The sequence below is a fragment of the Diadema antillarum genome, unplaced genomic scaffold (genome assembly GCF_040938485.1).
Source record: "Diadema antillarum isolate AM-2024a unplaced genomic scaffold, OU_Dant_1.0 seq00000188_RagTag, whole genome shotgun sequence".
Classification (NCBI taxonomy): Eukaryota; Metazoa; Echinodermata; class Echinoidea; order Diadematoida; family Diadematidae; genus Diadema; species Diadema antillarum.
Window position 1 is genome coordinate 150,122 of NW_027271252.1, and position 12,704 is coordinate 162,825.

At 39.3% G+C, this 12,704-nt stretch overlaps 1 protein-coding gene across 1 annotated transcript in view; it reads left to right on the forward strand.

Moving 5' to 3' along the window:
* Positions 1 to 12,704, forward strand: part of LOC139728638 (dynein axonemal heavy chain 8-like) — a 130,319-nt gene that overhangs the window by 59,375 nt on the left and 58,240 nt on the right. The window contains exons 41-42 of the mRNA XM_071639576.1: positions 11,588 to 11,775; positions 12,438 to 12,632. Of these exons, the coding sequence (XP_071495677.1) occupies positions 11,588 to 11,775; positions 12,438 to 12,632 (383 nt within the window). The remainder of the gene's footprint in view (positions 1 to 11,587; positions 11,776 to 12,437; positions 12,633 to 12,704) is intronic.

Consider the following 12,704-nt stretch of genomic DNA (forward strand, 5'->3'; position numbering starts at 1 on the left):
TTTGTCTGGGCATACGAGACCTTTCATGTATTTCTGTGATTGCATTTTTAATTGACTAAATAATCAATCCTTTTGTTATTGTTCAGGGAACATTAGATATTCGATCAAGTACACTATAATCGACTCTTCGATGTTCCCTACGATGCGCCAAAAGAAAGGCTATAGACATAGAACCATGATATCTTTGGAATTTTTCCTTTAATTCAACTAATGAGCTGGTTCTTCTATCGATATTTCCAGGATACTTACACGCTGTTTATTCCAATGCGCGCATTCTTTCGTCTGGCACGCACCTGGGTGTGGCACCTGCTTTTGTGGAAATTTCCACAAGGGAGAGGGGTGGGGTGTCAAGTTTCTTCGAGCCGAAGAGACTGCATACACAATCTCTTCGCTTTTATTTATTGTCATTCGTGTTTTCGCCTTATTCTTTGCTGATATTGAACATTTAGATTTAACTTTACGAAAGTTGCTATAGCACATGGTTCGTTTTGTTGTGAGGTGTACGTAATTTCTTTTTTTTTTAATCATTCTTGAGAGGGGAAAGAAGAGTAAGGGGGAAAGAAGACTAGAGGGAAAGGGAAATAAAACAAACGTCACGTACGCTGAGCATTCACAGGAAGCCGTCTTTTTACACCAGTCACCAGCATAGTTATCATCACTATCAGACATCACTCAAGATCATTTTAGCCTTTTCCTATGATCAACATTAAGAAACACGCATAATCCCTCGAGATAAATACCTAGGAAACTCAATAATAAATACAAAGTATCAACACCTCCCAACAACACAAACATTTAGAAAAGACAGCAAATAGCACATCGAAGCGACTGGGATCAAACTCCGTCGCTTCGATTGCAGCGAAGCGGAGAAATCGCCGTTACGAAAATAACAGTGCGAGACACTAAGAGAATTACGTTTAAATACTTCAAAGTATAAAGGGAACAGATAAAGTGATATAAAATGTAAGAAATCGTACTAAACGAGGTGTGAGAAACGACGGAAATAAAACGAAGTTTAGTAGTAAGCTTAGGCCCTAGCAAAAGTTTTGCAGCACCGAAAGCTACGCGAAAATAAACACACATATAAAACTCGGTATTGCGACGAGATCCTATGGGATCAAGTCAATAAACGATACAAAACAAAGGAAATTGATTCATTTTGACGGGAAAATAGTTTGTTATAAGTATTCTGTTATATGAGATCTCCTTTAATAGGCCTAGAAATAATCGAGTTTCCACGATACTCTGGAAAGAAAGTTCGAACGCTTTTCACCTGCACATATACTGCAGAGGGCAGTGCACATCAGTCATCAATACACGAACAGAAACTCACCTCTACAACTTCCTCGCAGAAAATGATGCAATAGCGTTATAAAAAAAAACAGACAACACTTTAAAAATCATTTCGTACTTGGGAGGCAAGGGACAAGAGGATGAAAAGAAGAGAAAAAGAAGCAGACATTGCACAACGGGACGCTTTCACCCCGCCTCATACGGTACTGTAGTGGCAGCTGGCTAATTGGGATACCACGGCGATCCATGTAAACATCCAGGGTCCGTAGGCGACAGGGATTCACGCGCGCGAAGTTCTGTTCGGTGTACACAGTACGCAAGCAGCGATATGCGTGTGCGCACATTTTTCTATTCAGCGCTTTCCACATACGGTGCGTACGCGTTGCATCGATATCCCAGCTGAATACAGATAACATGGCACATGCGACGTGCGTTTGCTATATTTTTACCCATTATTTTGCCCCACTGTGAATTCGTACTTTCTAAGGACGTTTTCATATTGTCGTATTCCCTTCGATTTTTCGTATACGAATTTTTCGGAACGGTTGGCAGCTCTGGTACAATTTGCTTTCACATTTGAAAATGATTAATGGTATACATAGGCTCAGTATGATGCTTAAATAAATAGAGGATGTTTGCTTCACATTCGGAAATCAATAAGGGTAACATTCAGCTCCATAAGATGCTAAAATGAATGTCGGTTGTTTGCTTTTATACAGTGTATTTGAAAATGATTAACGGTAATATTCGGCTCCGTAAGGTTCTAACATACTATAGTAAATGTTGGATGATTGCTTTTACAATCAGAAATGAATAGCGGTAACTTTCGGCTCTTTACAATGCTAAAACAAACAATCTGGAAATGCTCCCACTTTCTCATCCCAAAAGTAAGCTATGACCACCTATAGCATAGGCATCAACTTTTATAATTATCTATAAGCCTATTTGCTAAATCTTAGAATTCAGAATAATGGTGATTGAGATGATCTACTTTTGTATTCATTTATTTTAGACATGGGTACCTGTCACGTCAGTAATGCTTAATAATTGTTTTTAGTAGGACCGATTTAGTTTTTCCTATGTTTTTCTTGATTTTTTTGGCCACAAAAAAAAAAATAGAAATCAATGATTTTGGTGGTCAAAAATAAAAATTAGTTTGGACCCCTGCGATATCATTGGGCTCATCATTACTTAATCTTTCCCATGATACGCTAATATTTATATCATCAATCTGCCGACGTCATCCGACAATTCATGATTCAAACCTTTTTTTTTTTCATCGTCCGTAACCCAACTTTGAACACAGACAGGGTATTCTTTCTCATTCTAGAGTAATGAAGGAGCGCACTTTCGGCTGTGATCTAAGTCCTATTATCATCATGAGTTCACGTCGCCGTTTAGTGATCTAAACTTCAGCTTTGCTGAACTGTTCAATGTCTTGAGCAGGAAGCGAAAACAATGGCTGGACTAAGGAACCTTCGTTTTTAAAAGGGGGAAATAAACAACACTGAAACCGAACAAGCCGGCCGAGCATTGTTTAGGTTAACCACGCGTGGTGATAATCGCGCCCATTGATCGCTCTGTCCAGCTGGCTTAACCCTATTCTAACTGGGAGGAGTTTTTACTGGTGGTGACCCCCCCCCCCCCTTCAGATCTCGGCCACCGATCGCGCGATCGCTGCGAAATTTTTCCTGAAGATAGAGCTGGATGTCAACTACAAGATTACATGGTCATACAATAGAAAAATATTGCCTTTCTATTTTTAATAAATTGATTATGCAAAGTTGTGCATGAAATCATATTTTCACCTATAACTCCATAAAAAAGACTGAAGTATTGCTAAATTTTTGTGTCAAAATTCCTCAAGACATATAAACCAATTTTCATTTAAAAATAAAGCACAGTCAAAACCAATTTCTTTTGTTTTTTATTGTTTTGTTAATTTCTTATGTATTTTATTGATTGTTCGACCTTGTGTTTTCTGTTGTTTTTCAAAATTTGTTGCAGGCACTTTTTCAGGCTTATCTACACTATATAGAATTGATTAATTTCAATGGTTCAAAGATGAAATACTATAATTTATATCAATTTAACCCCAAAAACACAATTTACATTCAATTTGCACACGATATCATGAATTTGAGCTGTTTTCCGGTTGACATGCATTTGCATAACATTACGTAACTTCAGAACGGTGTAATCAGACGTCGCAAATTTGGTCTCAAAATATGCGGAAGACTTCAATGAAAAAAGTTGTGAAACGACGCGGCAAAATCTTTGCGCGTTGCAGAATCGTGACGCGAAACGTGGGGGGGGGGTCAATTTGACCCATTTGACCCCCCCCCCCCCCCCCACCCAGTTAGAATAGGGTTAAGAGTATGCATATTGACCAAAAATAGTCAGAGGGATGCTAATTTACTCTTACAAGCTATCGCTACTATTTAAGTTGAAAACTGGAACTTTCTGAAAGGTTAAAGATGATCGTAAAATCAGTTCTGGCTACAGGATTTTATAATAATTATACAACATGTACCAAGTTTTCATCGTTTACCTGTCTTATCACTCCAAAGCAGTTCAGCTTAACTGTTGGCTTATAGAAGTGATCATCAATCGGTAAGGATTAGTCAGATGAATTCATGAATTCACTTTATGCATCACGGCTAATCGAACTATTCAACATCGTTGAAGTAACCATACTTTTTTATTTTCATAGTTCAAACTATTTCTTAACATTTATATGCAAAACGAAAGTACTCTACACGTTTTTCAAAATGCTCAGATGTAATGAGTCAATTCCACAAAGATTGCATTACAGCAACCTTTACTGACCTAAACAAGTTTTCTATAGAGCTATCAGTTCTATTATAATGGCATTCTGATAACTTCGACTGCGTTTTGAACTCGTACCGAGCACAGCATTCAAAACAACGGGTTCCTCAGGTCCTCTTTAGGTACTGGTATACTTGCTAAAAGCATTCTCTTTAGCTTCCATTGACAACAACATGCCATGGGAGGAGAATGGAAGCGATCAACTTTCTCGGTAAATGAGGCTTTTCGTATATAGCACACATTGCGTGCCTCTTTCTTTTTTTCTGTTTCTGTTGTTTCAAACTACACTGCAGCCGACACACAACACAAACACACCAAAGTTTACATTCAGGCAACCGTATTTTGGTATTGGTTAGAATCGAATTATATCTGTCTTGTGATTGGCTAATTATCTGTAGCAAAAAACAAAACAAAACAAAACAAAACAAAAACAAAAGAAACAAACACAAAAATGCTGAAAACTGCTTATCGAATATCAGTGGCGTGCCAAAGGAGTAAAATGGAGTCTATACTCTAAAGGGGCCTGAGCTTTTGATTCCAGAAGAATCTTCGTCAGAGGCAAAATGATAATCAGGCAGGGAAAGCAATCACATTATAAAGAAGTTCACACAACACGAACAGTCAGGGACAGGCTAGGGACACGGAACAAAGGAAACAAAAGGAGAGGATGGGAGGTCATGGGCAAGGAGGCCAACAGGTGAAGGGAGGGGGATTAAAGCAGGAGGGTGGATAGACAAAAGGCATAGGAGGGTCAGTGATAATCCTGAGTGCCATGGGGGTGCATCCATTTAAGAATGAATTTTCTCACACACCCAAGCTGTCGCCATTTATGTGTGTGCGATGAAGCGTTAACGCCGTCGCTAAGCAGGACTGTTGCATCATGGGGGGGGGGGGGGGGGGGGGAACGGGTTGTGAGCTTGAACATAACCTGAACTTTAAGGGCGATTTTCTTTTTTTTTTTTTCTTTTATGACTTCTAGGGATGCGGAAAGGGGTTGTTTTATATATTATTGTAAAGATAAAACTATACAATGTATGTAGAATTCAAGTATTTATATATACATGTGTAGACATGCCTAAAATTTCGTTTACTGCGACATACGCATTTCGACCGAGCGCATCACGACCTGTATGGACTACGCACATGTATTCTTTTATCTTGCGCTCTGCTTTTGTGGGAATTTCTTCAAGCATAGGTGTCAGGTTTTCCTACGTTACGTCTGCGGTCATTAATTCCATATTTGTTAGTTTGTCTGCTTTCTTATTCTGTGTTTTATGCATTTTACTTGAACTTAAAGGTCTAGACATTTCGTTTGCTAAATGCACGCGAGTCACGTTGCATTGTATGATGTATTTTGTTTCGTTGACCATTCATGAGAAGCGTTTCTTTGAGCAAACTCTCTTTTCACACCAAAATGACTTATAGAAGGTAGTCATCCACATTGGTTATCAAAATAATAATTCCGTCATTTTCCTTTCGTTCAGAAACAGGAATCAGAATTCTCAACACGTCATCCACATTGGTTATCAAAACAATTCCGTCATTTTCCTTTCGTTCAGAAACAAAAATCTGTTATTCTCAACACGTTATTACAAAAATTACATCTCACAGCGATAATAGGGCCTACTAGAACCAACTCATCGCAGCAAAATGACACATTACGGTTACGAGGACATACACAATGCTTGAACAAATTACTTTGCTTCAAAATGTAGAAACAGATGAAGTGACATAACAAGAGCAAGGGCGCACCGAAAGAGGTACACTGTATCAAGATCAACTAAGATAAACTCTAACAAAAAAAGAAGAAGAAGGAGGAAACTATTCCCCCCCCCCCACACACACACACACGCACACACATACACACAAACGAGTAGATACACAAAGGTCATATGTTTACCTTTGGGAGCAGTGATTTAAAAGATGTTTTAGATATCACATGTGATGCATAATAGGTCCGTTGTGCAAAGCATCCTACATAATTTTTTGTAATAAAGCCTAGAATATAAGGAGATATCAGTATTTCTCTTATAGATTGTAAAGAACCTTCGGAATTAGGACCTTTGTTTCATTTTCGGATTAACGAACCTTCGGCATAACGAACCTTATTTCATTTTTTGATAAATGAACCTTTGGAATAACAAGTTACAAACCTCATATTTTCGGATTAACGAACCTTCGGAATAGCAAACTGTAACCGTTCACATAGTGTACTGTATTTTCGATCATACGGATTCATTTTTTTTTTCCAGCGGTTGTTTCTATCCCTATAACTCACATTTCAGAACTATGGGGGTTTTGTTTCATGTACGTGGTGAATTAATACGCCTTTAACGCAAGAGCAAAAACATGGGAAAGTTTGAATGCTTTTCACGTGCACATCGTCACATAAAGAGAATCAGGTGCTGACGGACCATAGAAGTGTCTCAAAATCAATACTGCCATGCAGCTTGCACCAAAATCACAATTCTGATAGGTATTATCCCGTAACAGGGGCGGATCCAGGAATTCCGTAAAGTGGGGGCGCGTTTACAAAATTAAAGGGGGGCGCACGCACCCCTCCCCCATTTTTTTTTTTTTTTTTTACATTTCTTTTGTTTCAACAACAACAACAAAAAAAAATAAATAAAGGGGGGGGGGGGGCGGGCGCCGGTTGCCGTCCTCCCTGGATCCGCCCCTGCGTAACCAAGTAAGTTTGAGAGAGAAAAGTTTGAGCCAAAAACACAGCGTTGACAAGTACTACCACAAATTGCATTTTAAATATGGTATATAGTACACAGTACGAGAAAGTATACAGCACGAGATCTCTAGTTTGATTTTCATTTCGCTTCGAATAGTAGACGAGCAGTGACAATCCGTCAAAGTGCAAACTACAGCTAGGGCCTAGCGGCACAGTTTACAGGTCTACCTTCTGTTCACTGCATGGTACACATAAACAAGAACAAAAGCGTTTTCTTCTTTTGCATGTTAGCATGGGGACGATAGTGAATTAAGTTCACCAAGATTCCATGTTTGTAAACAAGAAAGCAGCGCGTAGCAAAGACCTCAGATCGTTGTTATAGCACACGTGCATCTATTGTGGTAACATTTTAATCAACGCACTAACACCATCTGAACATACTGAACGATCATGCCACACAATCACTGTGAAGGGGAAATGTTCAGCAACAACAAGAGCACGAGTATGTAGCCTACCATATACTGTACGCGCATTCATTCCGTGAGTGCCAAATACAAGCTAGAAACACACGCAATAAAGAAACATTGCAAGTTCATGAACTGAGGGACCTTTTTTTTGGTCTTATATCTTAACAAGATAAAGACGTTGTGATTTCGGGTGCTGTTCGTTATTCCGAAGGTTCGTTATTCCGAAGGTTCGTTTATCCGAAACACATAAATTCCCTAAACCATAGAGGTTCGTTAAATCCGAAAACGAAAAAAGGTTCGTTAATTCGAACATTTGCGGCGTTATTTCGAAGGTTCGTTAATCCAAAAATGACATAGGGTTCGTCATTCCGAAGGTTCGTTAATCCGAAAATGAAATAGGGTTCGTTATCTCGAAGGTTCGTTGATCCGAAATGATATAGGATCCGAAATGATATAGGGTCCGTAACGAACCTTCGAAGTAAGTCGAGCTTTGTTTCATTTTCGGATTAACGAACCTTCGGAATAACGAACCTTATTTCATTTTCGGATTAACAAACCTTCGGACTAAAGAACCTTACTAACGAACCTTCGGAATAACGAGCTGTAACCGTGATTTCATATCCAATTTGTTTAATTGGACCTTTTAAAAGCTATGATTGTATCGAATCATTGAAATGAAATTTAACGGCCTTCTGTCCGCCGTATCAAAAGTGTGATGATAAAGGGGATGTGCGCATTGTCATTCGAAATACATGTAACTACATGTAACTCTACATTTAAGTAATTAGTCTGATTATTATATAGCAACTGATTTTGGGATTGATAGTCACTACTGACAGTTTTTATTCTCGTAAACGGCACCTGTCAATCTCACAGGCGTCAAGTCGAAGCACTCACACGTCATGAATTGACCATAACGTAAAAACGACAGAACTCCACACACAAGAGTTCTGTGATAAAAACACGCTGGGCACACAAGATGAGTATGTTGGAACCACATGGCGCACTCACTGCTGGCAGGGCAAGCACGTGCTTTGCTCATCGAACTGATCGTTTTTATAGCGATCATAATATCGCTGCACAGCAGAGATTCGTATTCCAATGCACAGTAGGCCTACTCTCTCTCTCTCTCTCTCTTTCTCTCTAAAAAAAAAAAAATGAAAACATTCACACTTGAAGGGGTGGATACATTTAAAACGGAGTCAATTTAGAGTGAAATTGGAGTGAATTTTGAGTGAAAATGTTCATTTTCACTCGGAGTGACCTCCGGGATCACTCGAAGATTTTGGAGTGCTATTGATGTAGCGCGATTCCGCTGCTTAAATGCATTCAGTTTTGCTCATAATCATTAATTTCATCCTTCTTTTTTTTTCTTGGAAAGCAAGCACTCCTTAAAGAGGGAAAACCCCGATTGGACAAATTGCGACGTAAACATGCATTGACATAGTTATGTGATACGTATAAACAATTTATCATGAAAGGAGAGAAGGGTACCTACAGTACATGTATCCAAGATAAACATTATGCATGCACGTGTAGTACCACTTCTCGGGGACTCGAGTGAAGTTAAACGCAGCTTTGTTGATTACATAATGCCACTCTGGTGGTTTCGCCATACCCTTCTCTCTCTCCTACGTTTTCTTTGTTTTCTCCCTCTCTTTGTCTTTTTTTTCCCCCTACAAATCGTGTACTTTAAGAATAGACAGACGGTGTTAAACTTCAACTCAAGTGGCTTCTTAAGATCTGCGCCTCTTTCATCCATCTTAGGGACCGTGACACTATTGTGAATGACACAATTAAAAGCATCACACAAGGACTTTCACGCCTCGTTAGACCTTTAAGACTCAGATCTTTTTCTTTCTTTTTATGTGTGTGTGTGTAGACGTGGACGCCATTGGGAAATATCAAGCTCGAGACAATAAGTGGCCACTTACAATATAATGACCGACCGATGTTGAAGGTAGATTAAATCAGTAACTAAGTCAGAAATTGGGGAACCAGTAAATAAATAGGCAGCGATCGACACTTCGACGGTTTGCCAATCTAATGTGCAGCGATCGACGTCGAAAGTGTCAATCAAATACGTTATTTACGGTCGACGTCGAAGGTTGATAAAATCAGTAAGCAGCGATCGATGTCGAAGGTTGATAATCGGATGGGTGCTGTTCGTAATATTCCGAAGGTTCGTAATTCCGAAGGGTCGTTAAATTCGAAACACACAAATTCCCTAAACCTACAGGTTCGTTAATTCGAACGTTTGTGGCGTTATTCCGAAGGTTCGTTATTCTGAAGATTCATGAATCCGAAAATGAAATTAACGGAACAATATACCTTCTGAATAACGAATCTTCGGACTAGAGAGCCTTCGGAATAACGAACATCGGAATAATAGCTACCGATGTGTAAGGTTGATGAAATTATTAAATAGCGACCAATGTCCAAAGTTGATTAGGTCGTACCGTCCGACGTTAGTGATCGAGAAAACTATAAAGTTGCGGCTGATGTCGAAAGTTGATAAAATAAGGACAATTAAATCAAATAGGTATAGCGTCCATAATGTCGAGATCAAATAAAATTGAGCAGCAACGAAGTGTCGAAGGTTTATGCAATCAACTTGGTATCGCACGACGTCGAATGTTAAGCAAAATTATCTGATTTATCCGACATTTGTTTTAGCATTGTAAAGAGGCTAAAGTTACCGTTATTCATTTCTGATCGCAAAAGCAATCATCCAACATTTACTAGTATTTTGACACCTTACGGAGCCGAATGTTACCGTTAATCATTTTCAAATGTTAAAGCAAACAACCGACATTCATTTTAGCATCTTACGGAGCTGAATGTTATCCTTTTTCATTTCCAAACGTGAAAGCAAACATCCGCTATTTATTTTAGCATCTAACTGAGCCGATTGATACCGTTAATCAGTTCCAAATGTAAAAGCAACAATCTGTTATTTATTTTAGCATCGTTCGGAGCAGAACATTACCGTTATTCATTTCCAAATTTAAAAGCAAACATCCGACAATCATTTTAGCATCGTACGGAGCCGAATGTTACTGTTTTTTCATTTTGAACGTCAAGGCAGACATCAGACATTTACTTTACCATCAAACGCAGCTGAATGTTACTGTTCTTCATTTCGAAATGTAATAGCAAATATCCGACATTTATTTTATTATATGGAGCAGACTGTTACTGCTATTCACCTCCAAACGTAAAAAGCAATCATCTGCCATTTTCTGGGCATCTTCCGGAGCCAAATGTTATTGCTATTTACTTTCGAAAGTAAAAGCAAACACCCGACATCTGTTTAATCATCATACGGAGTTGAATATTAGTGTTATTAATTTCCGAACATCAAAGGGATCATTCGACATTTATTTTAGCATCTTCCGGAGCTGAATGTTATTGTTATTTACTTTTGAACGTAAAAGCAAACATCCGGCATTTATTTTTATCATCGTACAGAGTTGAATATTATTGTTATTCATTTCCGAACGTCAAAGCAAAGATCCGACATTTATTTTAGCATCTTCCGGAGCTGAATGTTATTGTTATTTACTTTTGAACGTAAAAGCAAACATCCGGCATTTATTTTTATCATCGTACAGAGTTGAATATTATTGTTATTCATTTCCGAACGTCAAAGCAAAGATCCGACATTTATTTTAGCATCTTCCGGAGCTGAATGTTATTGTTATTTACTTTTGAACGTAAAAGCAAACATCCGGCATTTATTTTTATCATCGTACAGAGTTGAATATTATTGTTATTCATTTCCGAACGTCAAAGCAAAGATCCGACATTTATTTTAGCATCTTCCGGAGATGAATGTTATTGCTATTTACTTCCGAAAGTAAAAGCAAACATCCGACATTTATTTAATCATCGTACGGAGTATTATTGTTATTCATTTCCAAACGTCAAAGGGATCATTCGACATTTGCTTTAGCATATTCGGGAGCTGAATGTTATGGTTATTATTTTACTTTCGAACGTAAAAGCAAACATCCGGCAAATTACTGATACTTTTCAAAAGATTTTCGCGGATCGATTTCAGCTAATTTCCTTCATGTAGCCGATGGTTGACGGGAGAGTTTGATTTTCATATCATTAATTCCGCGCTGGAGCGCTCGGGCAAATGCGGGTGTTTAGACGAGCGTGAAAGTGCGGGCGACTTCCCTCGTCTGTACGCGTCCAAACGCCCGCGTATTACCTAGTACGCCCGGACGAAAGGGCTTCCCGCATTTGCCCTAGGGGTTTTCGTGACGTTTCCCGCGGTCGGCACTGTATACCCACTCTTTATTCTTCTCAGGCCTAGCCCAGTCCGGCAGCTGGGGCTGCTTTGATGAGTTCAACCGCATCGAGCTGCCAGTGCTGTCTGTGGCCGCCCAGCAGATTGCCATCGTCCTCACGGCCAAAAAGGAACGCAAGAAAGACTTCATCTTCACAGATGGTGACCTTGTGGACCTCAACCCTGAGTTTGGCTTATTCCTTACCATGGTATGTCTGCGTACTGCCCACTTGTGGAAAACAAAGATAACTGTTGTCACATTTAAATCCCCACTCGTATCATATTTCACTTTCCCCGCAGAATATTTTGATCCTCAGATTTACAGTTGGTAGGCTCATTGTATTCAGTGAGACAGAAAGATGAAATGTGAGCAAACTTTTGTAGGATACGTTACATATTTAAGTCGTCCCCAGACAGCAAAGTTGAACTCATACATCAATTGTCCAACCAAAGCAGAGGACATTAAAGGCGGAGAAGGGGAGCATTGCATTTTTAAGCAATTTTTTTCACTTTGTCGGGATCTTTAATTCTATTTGTCATTTGTTTTTGCGTCACACGCTTAACTGGTCACATCACGTCATTTGCATCGGTGTTAAAAGGTGTTGAATGGGATCTTTGAAATAGTGTCAATGTATGAAAGATCAGGGCATTATTTAGCGAGTGCCAAACTCTTAAACAAGTGGACTTAATCTTAAGCCTTCTCTGCAGCAGCAATCTTGAACCCTCGGCAGGTCATTGACTTTTAATCATAGATGTCATGAATGTAACTGATACAGTAACACAGTTATTACCACTAGTCCGTACTAACAATCTGTATAGAAAAAAAGAGAAATTAATTGACAACCCTTTCTTGGCTTGGTAATCTTGGCAGAACCCTGGCTACGCTGGACGTCAGGAACTGCCGGAGAACCTCAAGGTCCAGTTCCGGTCCGTGGCCATGATGGTGCCTGACCGCCAGATCATCATGAGGGTCAAGCTGGCCAGCTGTGGTTTCCAAGAGAACGTCATCCTGGCCCAGAAGTTCTACACCCTCTATAAGCTTTGCGAGGAACAGCTCACCAAGCAGGCAAGTTAGCTGCTCCTGTCATGAATGGGAGGTGGCACATACTGAATTATATGTGTGTTGTAACCAGCAAAT